Here is a 19,419-nt window from a genome sequence, read left to right on the forward strand (position 1 = left end):
TTGTATGTATGTATGTATGTATGTATGTATGTATGTATGTATGTATGTATGTATGTATGTATGTATGTATGTATGTATGTATGTATGTATGTATGTATGTATGTATGTATGTATGTATGTATGTATGGCCTGATAATTGAATATTACGGAAGCCTGGCACATTAGCGCCCACAGGCACATGGCGTCCCACAGGTCACTCGCCATTGTTTTTCTAGCGCTGTAATCTCGATTACGTTCGACCGCCGACGTTTTGGGAAAGTTCGAGAAAGTGTCACTGCGGATGGAATGTCCGACTTGATATGCCGAGATGTTGTACTTTTTCTATCGAAACAAGTTTTAGAAAGTTAAAAAACTTAGTAATTCTCAAACATCTGGATAAGAAATTAACACACGGGACATCACCTAAATTCAGGTTGAAGTCAAAATCCAAATTTTCTTTTCTCCGAGGGCTTGTGGCGTGATACCTGAAGTCATGTTACTGAATGTTTCCCGTGTTTATTAAAATGTGCTACGTGAAATGAAAGTGCATCGACTAAATCTGGGATATATTCCTCAAATAATATCCCTATACTTTTCACTTATGTCCAGAAATGCACCTAACCCTGAATTTGGGTACTTCATTTAAGACTGATCTTTTTGTCATTTTCATGTGACTTTGTGTTTTAGTAAGAATTAACTTCAGGACACACCTTGAGATGTCTATCATACAGTTCATGCATCTCATTAGCGTGCATTTCTGGACATGCCGCATAATTGTAAACCTTAAATCGTTTCAGTGTGATGAGAAAAACATCATTTAAAAACCAAACGATGGAAGAGCGTTTTGCAGCAGTTGAAACATACTACAGTACATATCGATAAAGTGGTGCTTTAAGAAAACACCCCCCCAAAAAAGCTACACGCACAACTTTCAGAGGAAATATTAGAAGGATGACACTCACAAAACAGTTATTCGGTCTCAAAATTTGCATAAATGTTTTTTCCTCAAGGATCACAGCTTTTGAAAGAGAAACGTTGTGCTTTTAGCCAATATGGCGTTATTGTTTGTGTATTCTTTCGAACATAATTTAATTTGAAAAAGTCATGCGCACTTACCTCCCCAGGATCTGTCAAGAAAGCCGCCAAATAAGTTTTGCCGTGAACGAATGAGTACAACCGTCGGGCCTCTTCCATCGCAGTAGTGGTGAAAGGAATGGCCCTTCTGTGCTGATGTTAATCTAAAGCAGCGTAACCATTTCCCATGATTCGGAATGACAGCGTCAAGCCACGATCCCAGGATAGTATCGTGTCCATCAGTAAAGCCCTGTATGTTTGAGATGAACCGCGCTGCAATGGGACAAAGGTTGGCAGTTAATGGGTGATTGTACCCTTCTCCTCGCATAATCACAGATGTTATTTTGGCTCGTTTCAAATGTCATATCCCCACCATTGTTTACCCGAAAGAAATATGTAAAGATCGTTAATTAATTAAGAGACTTAGAGAAAACGACTTAGAGAGACTTAGAGAAAATCCCATGCATCTTGGAAGGAAGAACGTGAATATGTTGTCCACCGGAGTCCACTGGTTCCATTGGTCAGGAATAGATTCAATAGTGGGCTCACCGGAATTACAAGCATTACCATTAAAAAAAATAATCATAATAAAAACACTATTACAGGAAAAACGTACTACTTATTAAGCTCCCACTAGAATGGCCACGCTTAACAAATTTAGCAACAACTACACCAGTTAGAAACGCAAAGAGGGATTTAAAGACTGGCCTCGAGCGAAACGGTTAAACGATTGGTTTTGGTCCCCTCCGGCTGCGCCAATCCACTCTCCAACTGTTATTGCGTGATTTATCACCAAATTTTACATTAATAAAGAAAATCACATACCCCCACTGTAAGTGAAAGACTATTTAACCAATTTATCCTGGAAAGGGATTTGCTTTGTCACCCAAAGCGATAAATATAATCTTATTAATTAATTTAATATCCATATTTAGCCAAGCCTAAAAACAGAGCTCCACAGTTACTTTTTCATAGTATTTCTGCTTATGGTTTCCGTGTGAACGTAATAACCTTACAAAATCAAAATATGCAGTGAACGGCCTCGTTTTGCTTTTTTGGTGAATCGAAGTTAGTTATATCGCACTGAGGGTTAAAAAAACGAATTAATCTGTGTAACAAAAGGCGATCGAAGCGTGATTTATGGAGTAATAGCGACCAAGAGACCAGTTCTTTGTTTACCGTGCGGTTTGACTGAAATAATGGTTATTTTTACACTCTAGGTGAGCCGATATTAGGGCTGTATTTTTTAAAGGCGCGACTGAGTTCTCAGTTTAAGAAGTATACAAATATGGTCTAGTACGCTCATTGCACACACGCCGTTCGCGATAGACCCACCTAATGCTCGGTGCGCGAACTCAAAGAAAAAAGCAAAGAGAAATTGAAAAGACATTGGATGATATCAAATGGACGAAATGAGCGAATCAGAATATTAGGAAACTACGGGCAGAAGGGACAAAAGTTTGGGTACAGGCATTTGCAAAAACGTTAAATTTGTTACGATTTGCACTGCTGATGATCAATGTAAGGATGGTGTACTTCCAGAAGCTATGTTCTTTACTAAAGGGACAGATCGTCAACAAAGGAAAATGGAAAACTATTACTCTACATTTGTGCCTCTTGTGGCAAATATAGTAATTTTTCTGATACATTTACTTTTGTTCAGAAAGTAAGTGTCGAAATACACGTTTTATATTGCGCATTACCCTTTTTCGCATCATGTGTATCGTTCCGATTGTGCATCATCAGCAAAATCTGCTGTAACCGTGTTTGATGACCTTTGATGATCGTAGTGATTTGTTAGAGAAAACAGAGCAGGTAACTGTACCTATTATACCAAAAAAGGTGTTCCAGTGAAAATAAACGTAACTGGATTAAGATCTCGTCAAGCGAAGTTTATTTTTACGGAAAACAATAATCGTGTTGGATTTCACGGGTGTGCCGTGTAATTGTATTTCCGATAAACGAAATGAAATGTCACGTAAAGGATGTATAAATAAGGTAATACATATAACTAAACATTTCGGGTTTTGTAACTATTTGTGCAAAATAAAACGGTGAATTTCTCACGACAAAGGAGTATTTTTGCGAATGCCTTTCCATACAAATACCGTTTCAGCTTTTTCAATGGGACATTTTCACTATGGCGTCATTTTACCACAACAACCAGAATCCTTCTGGTTTTTGTTTTCTCTTGCTTATTAGAGATATTGTTCTGTAATGTTCACTGGGATTACAAAATTTGAATTTGAAAAGGAAACAAAATGAATACTGGTAGTTGTAGTAAAATGACGCCATCATGAAAATAGCCTATTAATGGTATTGTACTGGGAGAATGATCGCGTCGAAACACTTACAAAGAGATACCTTAGACTATCGGAAAGTCTTTTTTCGTTCTCCTATCATCAAAGAGTGAACTAACATGCATGCCCAAATACGCCTTATACAACGACGCGTAAGTATACGTTCCAACAGCGTCTTGTTTAAAAAACGTTGGTCATGATGCAGCTTCCCGGCGAAGAAAACGCGTTTGCAGTTGAGTATATTAATTTATATGGACTTTCCTGAATGAAAACTTTTAGTAAAAATTAACAATCAAACCTTTATTTTTTGATTTGTGATGTGGATTTCCAGTAACGTTTAGGTATCAGTTCCACAAAGTGATATGATGTGCGTTTAAGCTTATCACTGACCTTTCGCCTCCTTTCATTGTGGATCTACAATCTGTCAAACAAAGCGTGATTTCTTCGCCAGGAACTCTCCCATTTCCACCATTTGAACTGTCGAGTACTTCTTAGAAGTTACTCTTTTATTTTACCGCTTCAAAAGGATTAATTTTCTTTAAGAAAATGGCATAAAACATGTAAACAATATGGCCGCTGACAGAAGCCTTTCTATCGTAGGTATGTGACGTCACACTTGTAGAAAGACTCTGTCCCCACCCTCCTGATCCTGACATACATACAGATAATGGATTCTGATTGAACCGTTCTTGATGAACACAATAAAAACAATAGACTACAAAAAAAATACCCCCCGTCGCGATTGAACTAATAGAATAGTTTGAGTCACAAAGGTAGCGAGATGTTGTGTGGGTATCCTTGCGTTACGCTACTTGTCGTCATACCGGAAATTGTTTTATTAATTAATGCATTACATTTTGTGACTACCATGAAGGAAAAAAAAAAAAAGAAACATACCCTACCGAATGAAAACTTGACGCGATCTGCCCTCAGGGCATTCCGCGTTATAAAGAATTTTGTATGTGGCAATCAAATTTGCATACAATGGTTCGCCACGATAAAACTTAACTCTCGGCGATCTCCGATCAGTTGTTCTTATTACAGGTAATTGGCTGACTGACCTTTAGACTGCACTGAGCGTTCTGATCTATTTCCCAAGTTCTCTTAAATCAATATTTTGTGTTCTGTTATTTGAAGGCTGTAATGAGAAAGGAGTTCATCAAAAAATACCGACGGTAATACGAGAGCAAATTGAAGCGTTTAGCATTGATGCTGTTGACACAGCGGTCATCACGCGAACAGACAAAAAATATTCAAAAGCACATGACAAATTTTGTGCTCAGAAGTAAAATGAAATGGCTACCTTTCTTTTATTCTCACATAGAAAAGCCCGAAGGAAGCTAAAAGCTACGTTAACGGTCTCGGAAAAGACGAGCATTTTTAACTGTACCTTGCGTGTCAGACGCGTACATGTTTCATAGCTCGAGTTTAAGTTCATTTATTCACACTTATTCAAATTAAATTAAAAAGAAAACAATAACAGCAAGTGAGAATAGAATAGAAAGAGCTAGCTTATACCATTATTATTATTATTATTATTATTATTATTATTATTATTATTATTATTATTATTATTATTATTATTATTATTATTATTATTCAGCACTGAAATCCCGACATGATTGCTACAAACATTTCTGCTTTTGATAAATTTCAAGTATTACCAGCGGAAAATGTTGCGTCTCAGAGCTAGAAGTCTATTATCTCAAAATTTCATCAAACAGAAAAAAATTAAAAGTAGTCAGGCGACAAACTAAGATTCTCTGCTGTAAAAAAAAAATATTTCTTTAGTTCAATGCACTGTAAAAGAACATTACGTAACTGAACGGATCACGTTTACCTAACAATGTTGAGTAACGCAGTGAGTTTATTCATATGATTCAATCGTGAAAAACAGAGCTCGATCATACGACTGAAATCGTAAGAGCCAAAAATAGAAACTGCGTTCGAGCAAGTCACGATTCGTTTTGGTTTTGTTTCTCCCTGGTTGACTCGGAAAGTGGCGCGATCGAGTTCGTTCGACACTCAATTATAAACAGTAATCTCCCCATCATTCTTATTCCCCAAACTACAATATTTTTGATCGATTTGGTTTGTTTGTTTGTTTGTTCGTTTGTTTGTTGTCGCTGTTGTTTCTTTGTTCGTTTGTTTTTTCAGTCAGTGACATAGGCAAAGTCGAAGAATGAAAATCCGAGTTCTCAAAAAATCACCAGCCATCAACCGCTTGCCAAACAGGAATTACGGCCCCTTTTGGGACGAGAAGTCCAGAATGAAGCGATGTTTACTGTTTAAAAACATAGTTTTCGTTACTGGAATGTGCCAACAACAAAACACAAGAACACTTTATTTTAACCGCCCGCCCTGCGTGCATTATTAATGCAATAGGTGACGTAACGTGAAACATCGCCGTTCTAGTCCAATTGACTGTTCGCTGTCGGCTGCAAACAAGTTGCTATTTCCTAGCATAACGAAGTTACTGTTTTCAGGTCGAAAACGTATTGCAAAAATTCACAGTTCATATTTAGATGAAATTAAAAGGTGTGACTGGCTTGCCTTGCTGACAAAGATAATGGAAAGGTCACGAAGTCTGCATCATATGATAAAAGTAACGAAAATCGAGAGGACACAAAGTCCAACCCTGTTTGCTGTGAAAGGTAAACTACGCATAAATATTTGATATTATTTCCTTGCTTCGCTGTGAGAAGGATATCGCCGGATTGTAGGAAACTTTCAGATTTTCATATCATCTATTCTAAGCAAGAATGTCTGCAAAAGAAGAGGTAAGCCCGTTCCACTGAACTTGTTCAATCGATCTTTCTACTCATTATTTTGTTTAAATACTAATGTAGATCCCCCTAATATTTGTTTATATCAAAACTATTTAAAAACGCAGATTTCAGCTGAGGCAGCAAACCAACTCATTACTATGGAAGAGCATCCACAAAAAACGGATCAAAAAGGTAACCGGCCATAAAAATCTAAGGAAAGCTAATAGCCAGAAAAAACAAATTCTCATCAATGGAAACGTTCAAATAATGGTTCAGTTTTGTAATAACCCTACTTGGACGCAGAAAATAGTATCGATCTTTTTTCGTCTGCGGATGGCTAGGATGGAAATAGATTGCAACTTGAAAATGTTTCCCCATTTTTTCAAGCTCCTTCTGTGTGTTTTCGAGAAATCGCTAAAACCTGATTATAGTTTTTTCTCCCTCGGAAAATAAACACTTTATATTCTGCTCTCGGCGCTCTATGAGTAGCGTCTTTTATGTTTATTCTACGTTAAGAAATATTTTATTCCACGAACGTATACTAGCAAAATCGTCTCTCTGGCAAAACAAGTCCTTTCTTGCGCACAGAACATATCGCATACAATGCAATTTTATTACAAGAATATTTTCGTCTTGCTTCTGTTGAAGCCAAATTAACCCATGACTCCCTCGTGTCAGTCTCATTAATTCAAAAAAATAGCATATTGGTAATAAACAACCCCTCTTGTGCAGTAAAAATACACAAATTAACAACACTCCTTTGGTCTAAAGTGGATAGAGTTTCTAATTATCGAATAAAACTAGAAATAACCAATGGTTAGGAAGTGCGGGCTAAAACACTTTTGAGTCGAGGGATTAAAAAACCTGCATGGCTCTGTTGAAGCCAGTCCGTATAGCGTACTGCGCAATCTTAGGGTTTGTTGTCATTTACATCCGAGATTCGATGGGTTGAAACGTCCGATTACACCCGAAAATATTGTGCGTTTTTTTATCAAGGAAACGCTGTTTTCGAAGTTTTGATTCGAAAGGTAGCTAAAAGTTAAAGTACAATCAAGCATAATTATGTGCAGCGTACTGGTAGCGATCGCGCGTTTCCATTCTGCGCTTGTGAAGCAGCGGCCGAAAAAGTCGCAATCTTTTAGTTTCGCTTCCTTCACTGTTTATTACTGGGTTTAGAGGAAGGGTATTCCAGTCATCTGTCAGAGGAAGACACGGTTACAATTTAAAATTAGTTGATAGAAAATGAAGAAAACGTGACATTGCCTTTTGAGATGATCTCGATAATATTTACGCAAATTTGTAACGCTACGCCGAAGAGTGTAAACATTCGCGGCGGCTTTCAAAGTCTGCTCAAAGGCAAGCAAACGGCCACGTTGACGTTTTCCCGGTTCCTTGCCGTTTTTAAATAAGAAAATGCTTTTTCCGAAGTTTTCATTCGAAAGATTCACGTACAATCAAGTATAATCTTGCGCAGCGAAGATATTTCAGAAGCGACCGTGTTACATTCCGCGAAAAAGCCCCAATTTTGGGTCAATCTTGTCCACGTGCTCCGCTGTAAGAGTCGATCGATTGGGAGGCTGCTTTGAATTGAATTTATAAAGCCAAACATGCAAGGTCTGCTTAAATAGAGCCTCCAAAATGCAAAAGAATGTCTAATATCTTATTCTGTGGCAAAATTGTAGGTACAAGTATGTAAACACTTGCGCTTTGGAATCCAGTGATATTAACTTACTGTCGCACATGTCGAGTCCCATTACGAAATCTGTCGAGTGTTCATGTGAAGCAGTGTGAAGAAACTGTGAAGCAAACGCCCAACCAAAGTCCTATATTTGCCATATTTGTGGAGTATTTAGGTGAAAAGAACATGGTAGATGTTTATATCCCTGTTATATCATCTACGATTCCACTGTCGGTTCGCATCGAATCTCAAATGAAGTTCGTCGAAACAAGTCTTCAACGCTTGCTGCTCTTCTTTTGACATCATAGCGGCAACTGAGTTTAAAGAAAACTGTTTCTTTCCATTTTTAATCTCTTAAATGTACGTTAACACTTCAATGATGCGAAACTTTGACTTTGAAAATCGAATACATCACGGGCCGACGCGGCGGCCATATTTTAAAATATGCTTGTGCTTGTGAAAATGGATTCTGATTGGTTTACGAGGATTTATCGATCGATTTTGGCAGAACAATTTTGATCCAAGATCGAGATCTTTCCTCCAAAATAGGGTTGCTGTCTCTCCTTGAGCCCGTAATAAGCTTACACTAGTTAAAACGCTGAGGACATGTCAGTGTTCGTTTACGTCAGATTACATAGTATAGTTACGGCGTTTCACCAATGAAAATACAAAGAAAAACAGATAAAAAGGCTTTCCTAAGTGAAAATTTTATTCATGGAACCTTTGCTTACTCCCAAGAAGCGAACACAACAATTTTCGCTACGCAAGCAATTTAAAGGAATTATGAGTTAATTTTAAAGCGAATTTATCGACTCGTGGAGAGCACCTTGTTTGAAAATATCGCGAAAACTGTTAGCGTTTTGAATCGGTCAATAAGAATACTATTTCAGTACAAATTCACCATCAAAGCTGTATTTTTTGATGATGTTGATTGCCAGAAACGACTGCTCAAACATTGGGAAAGTCTGCGGCTTAAATGATGAATTGAGTAGTCCGCTTGCTCCTCACTTTAATAAAACCACAATCTGGGCAAACGCTTACGTAAACAGTAAGCAATACCCTTCAATAAAACCCAAAATGTATCACTTCTCCTTGCAAAACAACGGCGAAACCTTGACTCGTTGCCTCACCCGCACGAGTAAAAATTCGGATTGAACCCCTATTTTATACGGATTGAACCCCTATTAGGAACACTGCACCAAGCTACGGCCAGTTGTTTTTTTGGGATCCGCTGTTAAAAAAATAAATGCCGATGACGTCATAGCCTATTGTCTTGATCTCATGAATCATCGGCATTAATTTATTCCCCCTCAAATTAATGAGATCCCCCTCAAAAATCCGGGAACCATGGTGCTTACCATACTACTTAGCGCGGCCCTAGTTTATTATCTGCATGGAAAAGATTATCACACGAACCATTTTATCGCAAAGAATTTGCTAGTATATGAAGTATTGCAATTCGTAATAAGGCATGCTATTTTTTTTTACTTTCTAACTCACTTAAACACTTAGGGCCAGTTATTTAAACAAAGTGTAACTTAGGCCGTGGCTTAAGACAATCAGCGGGCCTCCAAATCTGTTTATGTGTAACTGTGTTATTTCAAGTTGATAAACAGTTTATTAGTCTGGGATGCAAAATTTCTTGCTACCGTCAGCAACAGCCAATGTTAAGATATGATTGGTGGCAAAATTGAAAACGGCTAAGAACGTGGTTTTGTTAAACACCGTCTAAACTCTCTTTAAATAACTGACCCTTACTCTCTTATTGTCTATCCACTCACAAGGGCGGCCACAATCCCGTACAACTTGCCAGCTGCCTTTCCCACGATGAAAAAGATGGAGATGCAGAGCAACTCAGGATGCCTTCAGCGTATGAAGGGATGGAAGAAACTATCGTGAGGAACGGCTGAAAAACTGCACCGAGGAAGAGCAGCACCGACTAGATATTTTGCATTATTTTGTTATTTTAATTGCTGGTCTTTTAATTTACCCTAACCGAAGGCATGATTTAAAAGATTGAAGTAAAGTTAAGTAATGAGCTGTATTTAAAGGAGGTTCCAAGCATATAAGAACTTTTGCTTAATATATATTTCTATTTTTAGACATCTTGGGTTACCACCCAAGTTAGTAATGTTTTTATTTTCTTTTTGTTCTTTCCTTCTTCAATTTTACCCGGCAGATTTTAATTTAATTGATTCAAATATTTTACTCAACTCTATTGACTTTACGAACTCGCAATATGACCAACTCACAATATGACCAGCTCCCGGTTGGCTTGATAGCTCAGTTGGTAAAGCACTGCACCGGCATCGCAGAGGTCATGGATTCGAATCCCGTTCAAGCCTGATTTTTTTTTTCAGGCTTTCTTTTCGGAACTGCTTAAGTTGCGTTCTAACTGCGAGGATCTTTCTTCTATTTGATCTATTGACTTTGTAAGTTGTCTTTTTGCTTTTTAATTTGTCGGTGGTGATCGTTAGTGAAAGCTTGTTGTTTCGCTATGTGTTTCGTCCCGTAAATCATCAACAGCTCGATACGTTTGTCAATATAGCTTATCTTCGGTTTTCATGTCTTATTTTAATTCATTTCATTGTATTTTCGTTTCTTTTTAAAACGATATATTTACCATGACTATTTTAATTTTAAGAATTGTTCTGTGATGGCACATAATACCCGTGTCACTGTAACGCTAAATACCACAACGTACAATAAACCATGGCCAAGAGAGTGTTGTGTTTAAATTTTCAGCTGGTGCAGCGCTCTTAATTTGCCTGATAAGGGTTTTGGATACGGTATCTCTGAGAGCTTCTGGGACCCCTGGTTTATCCAGAAGTGTTTTAGACACGCTACTTTGTCATTTTCGTTAACGCAGGTGGAACATTTACCACAATTATGGACACGACCGCCTCAAAAACAAAAACAAATTAAATGGACATATCTTGCTTTGACACGTTTACTTGTTTTCTAAATATGGTCCTCGCCGCCGAACCATATTTTCACTTAGTGCGTTGTATCTCGCTTTTCAGTACATCTGTACTTACTTCTTTGTTTCCATAAGACAGGTCATTCGAGTTATCCTATAGTAAAATACGACTGATGCACTGAGTGCGAATATTCCTTGTTTTTTTTTTTTTTTTCTTTCATGTTACATACCATTTAATTTTGCCAGTCCATCCTTAGTGAATTTAAATTAAACTCTCCGTGTTGAGTAAACCAGACCATGATCTCAGTGTTCTAATAAGAATAACCTTTGTTATTTCGTGCGGTTTTCCCGCGTGGCGTAGCGGTTACCACGTCCACTTTGAATACAGGATATCGGGATTCAAGTCCTCATAGACGAATCATATTTTCATATAGTATCTTGCTTTTACATGTTCACTTACTTAAAAGGGGTTGCAGAAAATTACACATTTAGGTCTGACATAGTGTCAGGAGCTGAGCCGACACCACCATCAAAAATTCTGAGCAGTTCCCTCCCATCTCCCGGGGGAGGGAATAGTGAAACTCCGGGATGGTTACCAGAAACATTTGTGTTTCTGATGAATTTCAAGTATTACTAGCGGTATATGTTGTGTGTCAACGCTGGAAGTTTATAATCACCAACTTAACTCAAACAGAAATAAGGTACTCAGGAGACAGTAATAATTTGACTAGACAGCACTAAATGGCCCCCGAGGGAGGGCGAGGGGGGGGGGGGGGGGGGGTGAGTTGAAATGCCCACGTGACAGACCACAAACATTTCTACTTTTATTAAATTTCAAGTATAGACAGATGCAAATTTTGCGTCTCAGAGCTGGAAGTTTATTATCTGGAAATTAAATCAAACAGATAAAAATTGTAAGTAGTCAGGCGAAAAGGTTATCAGCTGAAAAGAATTAATTTCTTCAGTTCAATTCACATGTAAAAGAGCATTATTTGAACGGATCACGTTAACAATCGTGAGTAACATAGTGAGTTTGTTCATACGATTGAATCGTGAAAAACAGAGCTCGATCATACGTCTGAAATCGTAATAACCGAAAATAGAAACTGCGTTCGAGCAAGTCAAAATTCCTTTTGGTTATGTTTCTCTTTGGTTTGAGAGAAGGTGGCTACTGAAGGAACAACCGTACTTTAATTTTAAAGGCAACTAAGTCCTTGCCCATGGCCAATTTAATAATTCACTACATAGTAAGCTCCCAACTAAACGAAACCTGGACAAATTCCATAGCTTATACAATTTGGACTTATTTAAAGTCAATATAGCCTTTGACACGAACGAAATTGATAATGATGCTTTAATGAGCCAATGTATTAGAAGCTGTTATTTTTCTCCACACAGTCTCAAGCAGATACACTTGAAACTGTAGACTCCTATATTGAAATGGAAACGATAATTAACCAAATGAAAAACTGATCATCCACGTCCTTCTCTTTGCCAGTATAATCTGATTCTCCTTTTTCCCTTTTCATCTCTTTTCTATTGTACTATTAATGATAACAGAAAATTACATATAATTTACTTTAATTTTGATGTATAGCCTTATCTAAATCTAAGTTATTGTGTAAAGTTAAGTTTTCCGTTTTTCCAGAATGTTTGTAATTTGCTGTATTTTTTTTTTGTCTTGTCCCGCCTCGACTAGCTTTGTGGCTATTTGCGGGACAAGCCCTTTATATAATCTAAATCTGTAAATAAATTGTTGTTGTTGTTGTTGTTGTTAGAAGGTTGCAGTAAAGCAGATCACAAGTCGCAGCAATGACGGCCCCTTTTGGGACGAGAAGTCCAGAATGTAGCTATCTTTACTGACGTTTAAAAACATAGTTTTCTTTAGTGAAATACACCAACCAACGAAGAACACTCTATTTTAACAGTCCGCCCCGCGCGCGTAGGTTTGATACATAAATACAACGGGTGACGAAGGGTGGAACATTGTTCAAGTCCAATTGACTTCTCACTGTCTGGTGCAAATCCAATAGATTTTTATGATATTTTTATGATACGCTTTTTTATGATACTGCCCGCACAAAAAACAAAGAAAATTTTTAAGAAAAGTATCTCCGTTTCCACAAGGTGCTCCTAGACGATTGAAAAGGCAAAATACTCCGTCTTTACCAAAGTTCATAAAAGGCAATGGTTATGAAGCCTGAGCTTAGTTATATCTTTTTTTTAGCATTTTTTGCCTTGACCGTCCACAAGCCGCAATAGATTTTGAAATGTGTTGGAACAAATGACCAATAGAAACGTTCCTGTTAAGATATTCAACTGTAGTGTGAACGTTTAAATAAAGGATTGTGCACAGTCGCGGCCATTCCAACATAAATTGCAGCACCATTGTTGCCATGGCAAGGTTTCATAATCATTCCCTCAATTAACTATGTCTTCTCGTACGGCTGGTATTCGTCAGCACGGGTAAATATATTTATACGTTTCTTAAAAAACAGTTCGCCATGCTACTTCCAGCCGAAAAAAAAAAAAGCGAGTTGCTTAGAAGGGTTAAGTTGAGTGTGTCATTTCAAATTGGCTTACGTGGATGGCGGACGTACGGACGTACGGACGGAAGGGCAGTGACGTCATAACCAAAAGCCAAAATTTTTGCATTGATTGGTGACCAAACTTTTTTTACCCATGGTGTGCTGTGCGTCCGTTATAAACTCAGTTAAATAAATGGTTACCGACGACATGCTGCTGTGGGTAAACTTGTGTCTGACTGGTATTTTATGCTGGAAGAGTAGCAATATTCCTAGTTGTTTCACGGTAAGGAAGCCCGGTTAAATTTTGAAAATTTGTGCCAGTTATGGCTAGTGTGTGACTTCGAAAAGAAATGACTTTATTTAAGTGTCGAAGTGGTAAGCACTTTAGCGTTAACTAGGGACACTATAAATTGTGAACTAATATTTATATTTAACTGAGCCTAAAAGCGGAGCCCCACAAAAGGCCATTTCCGAGTTGCTGTGAACCTCATTATGAAAGCGAGGCTAAGTGCAAAACTTTTCATATGAAAATGAGCTTTGTTTGCATATGAATGAAGACTAATTTTCATAATAAAAACTTTGCGCTTAGCCTCGCTTTCATAATGAGGTTTAAAGCAACTCGGAAATGGTGTATTCCTTTTTAATAGCATTTATATAAGTTTTCTTGTTGTATGAACGTAATAACCTTACAAGTTCCTCATCCATTCTAGAGTTTCTAGAGTTATAAATTATTTCAAGTGTATCAGCCGAATTGCAAAGAACGGGTTGATATTCTCGTCTGCGTGATTAATCATGTCTCAATAAATTGTAGCAATCAAATGCACAGGAGACAATGCGTCCATAATATGAATTTTTAAGCAAGAAATCGTGTTCTTAATGAGGTCCTTCAAACAAAGCCCTAGTAATTTACTTTCATTCATCATATCCTGAAATAACTGGCTAAGTTTAGGCTTTCAGTCCGCCTAGTAACGTCAGATTCATTGCTTGAAAAACAACCGTGATTTAGACAAGCAGGGCTATAAAAGTTTCCTCATGTTTTCAACTTCTTTGAGCTCATTTGGATTATACCCTTGTAATAATTATTTCAAGTGTATCAGCCGAATTGCAAAGAACGGGTTGATATTCTCGTCTGCGTGATTAATCATGTCTCAATAAACTGTAGTAATCAAATGCACAGGACACAATGCGTTCATAATATGAATTTTTAAGCAAGAAATCGTGTTCTTAATGAGGTCCTTCAAACAAAGCCCTAGTAATTTACTTTCATTCACCATATCCTGAAATAACTGGCTAAGTTTAGGCTTTCAGTACGCCTGGTAACGTCAGATTCATTGCTTGAAAAACAACCGTGATTTAGACAAGCAGGGCTATAAAAGTTTCCTCATGTTTTCAACTTCTTTGAGCTCATTTGGATTATACCCTTGTAATAATATATATTAGGGCATATAAAGGGAACTACTTACATACTTTTTACACGTCGGTGGAAAGTGTTTTGAAACAGCTGTCGATCGTGCTAGATCACAGTGTTGAATTCCGGTGACGTTTGAGAATACAAAATGCTCTTTGTAACGGTCAAGTTAGGCCAAATTGGCCCAATGAATTTGTACATGTAAATTATAGCCTTAATGGCATCAAAAGAAAATACTCATATACTCATGTTTTGAGGTACTTACGGTTGTAACGCAGCCAAAAACTCAGCGACAGCCCTTGATGGCAGAGATTTGGATCGCTGAGACATTCTGATTTGTAACTGTCGAAATTGAGGAAGTCATAGACGTTTTTGCTTGCAACGCCCTTCTCAGAATACCACCAAGATGAACTATGCCAAACACCTTTTCTGGCAGATATTCCATCATACGTTATCCTGTTAGCTTGAGAATTGTATTGTTCAAAGTGCCAATGGTACAACTCTGTACGAGAAAGTAAAATTAGTGGAGGGATATCAGAGCAATAAAGACCCAGTGATAAATAGAACAATGAGTAATTTACTGATTTTGCTCTTAAAGGGAGTTCCGTTGGGGAATAAATCGTAATACGAAAAATAGATTGCGGATAAAATTTTTAACCCCATCTAGATCGGGCCTTTTTTGTCTTTATGGGGCGTTGGAGGCGGATTCCACCCCATCTACCCCCTCCGTAACTTTGCAAGTATGAAAGCTATGGCAATGACATTTCCAAACATGTTTCCTTTGGCGTCCGCAACGAAAAGTGATGACTTCATATGACGTAGTAATGTCATGATTATCGTCAAATGACTGCGATTATGAATCCGCCTTGTTGGATTTCTGGATTTCCCCAACACTTCAGGATAGCGCCAAAATTTAACGAAAAGTAATCAGAAGCAATAAAGGAACATTAATGTGGGCTAAAAGCATAAACGTTACTGAACGAAAAGTAATTTTTCTTCATTTTTAAAAGGAATTTTTCATTTTCGGAAAAAAATAATTGTTAAAATTGGTTATCAAAGTTAATGAACAGTAACAGACGACATTAAATTGTCTCCAGATAAACTTCCGTAGAAGTCCTAAAGTTTCAGGTCGTCAGCTTAAATAAAAGTTATCCAGGTTCGAAGTCGTCGTGGGCAGAATCCCCCCCCCCCCCTCCCCACTCTGGTCTAAATACGGTCAATAACCTCTTTGGCAGCTCTGAAATTCAAGGCAGTTATAAAGCAACTCTTATTTCCTGATTTTGGCCTTCCCTCCTTCTTCCTTCCTTCCTCCCTTCCTTTCTTACTCCCTCTTCCTTCTTTTATCCTTCCTCTCTTTACTTTCTTCCTCATTCCTTCTTTCCTTCCTTCTTCCCTTCCTTTCTCTCTTCCTTTCATCCTTCCATCCTTTCTTCCCTTCTTCCCTGCCTGGTTGCCGCCTTCTTTTCCTCATTCCTTACTCCCTTTCACTTTTCCTTTCACGACTTCGTTCTTTCCTTCCTTCCTTCCTTTCTTTATCCCTTAATTTCTTCATTCATTCCAGTTTCCCATCTTTTTGTCTTCCCTCCCATCTTTTTCTTCCTGCTTTTTACCCCTTCCAACCTTCCTTCATCTCGGTCTCCTTTCCGTTATTCCTTCGTTCCCCTTTTAATTCCTCCCTTCATTCCATTGTTCATTTTATTGTACTCTCACCTTTCTTTTCTTCATACCATGCTTTTAATTTCGAATTACGTTAAAGAATCCTTTACCTGAGAATGAACAAAGTGTAGAACTCTTCTTTCCAACATTTCCAATTCTCCAAATCTGAACTTCCGGCCAAGGAACAATATTTCCGGTAAGACTGGAACAGGCGTGTGCTACATTTTGTATACGAGAATGATCGGCAATGTACTCATCCCAGAGATTAAAGCCAGTTAAACTACCGTTAAACTCTCCTATGATCAGATAACCGAGCTGTGTACCGTAATTAGCTGCCAAGCTCGATCCACCTGCCTTCTTTACGCCGTCAGAGTAAAATGTCCAATTTCCATCCCTGGAAGACCACGCGATACACACGTGATGCCAGTGTGTGTCTGTAGTAACCTCACCATCGACATCGAACGTCCTAACAGATAGGAAATAGACAAATAAACGAAAACTTAGCAGCTAAATTATTGATGGATACGTCAACTGCGCATACTCTTGTGACTTTAGTCTCACATTAAAAGCCATTTCAAACTCAGGATTAATTAAGAGAAAAAGAACGGAATTACTACCGTGAATGAAGTTTGGATGAGTATGGCGGACTATGGCAATCAAGGGAAAATTGCAGCCTTACTCATTTGATTTACAACAGATCTTATTGTTATATGATTCCCCAACTCACTCGACAAAACGAAACGCACATGTATTGCTTAACCGCCAGGGATCAGCTTCATGGAGCTGCTAGATGGTCCCTGTTCTCCTACAACCACATCGCAAGTCATCATGTTATCATGATCAACTGTGAAGTGTTTTTGGCACGCTTTTTGAATGCTTCCAATCGCTAGCCCTTAAAATTTGTGTGGCAGGAACTCCCGAGCACCATGCCAATTCTTGAATATTTTTGGGCTTTACCCGAGATCTACGCGCTTTGTCGTTGTACAACTAGAGTGTCCCCGTCCTGACTCCAAGAAACAGCCGCACCCTCAACAATGGGAACTTTACGCAACCATGACGGCAACGCAAACGAAAACGTCGCTTGAAAATGGAAGTTGGTGTCACTTGCACTATTTTGCGCTTATTCCAATGCGTTCAACTTCTACAATGTGGCCGAACTATCTAGTAACAGAACTCGTCGGAACGGTCTTCAAGTTAGCACAGAGAATGAAAATGTACTGTCATGGCTCACGCTCTCCATAAAACCTTGAATTATTTGGGAATTTCACGTTGTCGGTTGGCCGAAGATGGCGACGAAATGTAACAAAATTTGTAATGCACGTGCACAGCATTGTTTAGCTCATTAAGCTTTCCTTTATTGACGTTTTGGTTGTCGTCGGCGTTGTGTTTGCGTAAAGTCCCTACTTATTCCAGGAGAACGCGTTTGATATGGACTGATGATAAATAGTCAACGTGAAGTTACGCGTCTCGTTGGCTATAATCATCTCATATCCAACAAGCGCGAGTGGAATAATTGTTCTATTAAAAAAAATCGTGAAATATTGTTAGATCCTTCTGATTTAATGGCACTATTTCTCGGCCATGGTATAATGGCTTACTATGGACGCTATACCAATCCAAATCCCTGGAATTGCATTATACAATGACCCAGTTTTTAATAATGATTTATATCCTTTCCCTTCCATTTTGCCTTGAAATTTCTCCAATCCGCCATCTTGTCATCAGGTACCCGACGTCGTCGTGCAAAGCATGCTGATATGCTCATAGGAATTTTTACTTAACTTTTGATTTCATTTTAAATTTGATCTGATTTTTTTTAGGTTTGTGTTTTCATTTTACTTTGTTTTTTTCTTTGTTAGGCGCATTTGATCATATACACATACTAATTTGCGCCATACAAATATTAATTATTATTATTTTTAATTCCATTTTTTTCCTTTTGTGTAAAACTTGTTTTGATTTGGATTTTAGATTGTTTTCGATTTTGCTTTGTGCTGACTTTCATCTTCATTAAATTTTTTTTCTTTTCATTTTATTTTCATCTTGGTGGCTTCTCATTTTTCTACTTAAGCAGTACTTTACCTTAATTTTTGTTTTCAATGTTTTTTATTATTTCTTTCCATTGTTTTTCTGTTAATTTAAGGGAATATTCCAGTCATAGCTATAGGCCACCATAGAGAAGTAATGAACTTGAACGGTGAACTTTTAATTTGAAAAAATATACCCCCTCGTTTTTGAAACCACTTGTCGGTGTTTGGAAATCGAATTTTACACTCTTTCTTGTTTTTGATATATTACATCAAATGTAGCAAAGCCCTAAAGAAACGACATTAAAACACTGTAACGTGCAAAGGTACACGGGGTCATCACTTTCCCGCCTTATCGTTTGTGACAAAGCAATCATCAACCTTTACAACTAAGCATCTGGTATCTTTTGAAAGATGTTGTTTTTCCTTCATCATATTATAATTCTTTGTAAGCAAGGAGCCTTCTAATTCCCAAACCTTTACTTTTACAGTACATGTACAGTACGTGTGCAGTAGTTACAAAAATGTATTGTGAATAACTATACGCTTTCACTCTTACACTCATTTCTCTTTCAGTTCTATAGCTAGTGACACATTAACGTGTTTCCTGTGTATGGTTGTATTAATATAAAGGAAATATGAAACAAATAAAGACAATTTTTGATGCAGGTGTGTCCATTTTTTTGAGAGAGGAGAGGGGTGGGGGGGGGGGTGGTGGAGCCAGTTTGTGTTTTGTGTTTCGCGTGTTATTTTGAGATGTTTTTGTTGTTCTTGTTCTTGTCCTTGTTGGTCTTGTTCGTCTCTTTCTTTGCTTTCAAGGACTTGACGATTCTCACCTGGATTCATTGCTAACATGAAACAAGTAGCTCCCATTACCGCTGTAGGAAAAGCTGAGGAGGCTTGTATTGTCATAACTATAAAGCGAGAACACCCTTGACCAGCCCGCCTGCGCTTTGGTCTTAATCCACCAGCATGACGTCATATCCTTGAGATCAGTAATCCTCGGAAGAAAAACGTAGTCTGTGGCCGCACCGGTGAATATCAGATCATAGCACCATTCACGTTCTATAGAGAGTGACAT

At 37.9% G+C, this 19,419-nt stretch overlaps 1 protein-coding gene and 1 long non-coding RNA gene across 2 annotated transcripts; one reads left to right on the forward strand and one right to left on the reverse strand.

Annotated features, from left to right (window-relative positions):
- Positions 1–5,960: 5,960 nt before the first annotated feature.
- LOC146480975 (uncharacterized) lies at positions 5,961–12,489 on the forward strand. The gene is made up of 3 exons (XR_014864484.1): positions 5,961–6,133; positions 6,247–6,313; positions 9,584–12,489. It is a non-coding gene; the product is annotated as an uncharacterized LOC146480975 (long non-coding RNA).
- A 3,900-nt stretch (positions 12,490–16,389) lies between these two features.
- LOC146480976 (neuronal pentraxin-1-like) lies at positions 16,390–19,419 on the reverse strand. The gene is made up of 2 exons (XM_085108996.1): positions 19,175–19,419; positions 16,390–16,777 (listed from the first exon to the last, which is right to left on the reverse strand). The coding sequence occupies exons 1-2, from the start codon at positions 19,417–19,419 to the stop codon at positions 16,390–16,392; spliced, it is 633 nt and encodes a 210-aa protein (XP_084965122.1).

This window comes from Pavona decussata, unplaced genomic scaffold (genome assembly GCF_977016875.1).
Source record: "Pavona decussata unplaced genomic scaffold, jaPavDecu1.1 SCAFFOLD_51, whole genome shotgun sequence".
NCBI lineage: Eukaryota > Metazoa > Cnidaria > Anthozoa > Scleractinia > Agariciidae > Pavona > Pavona decussata.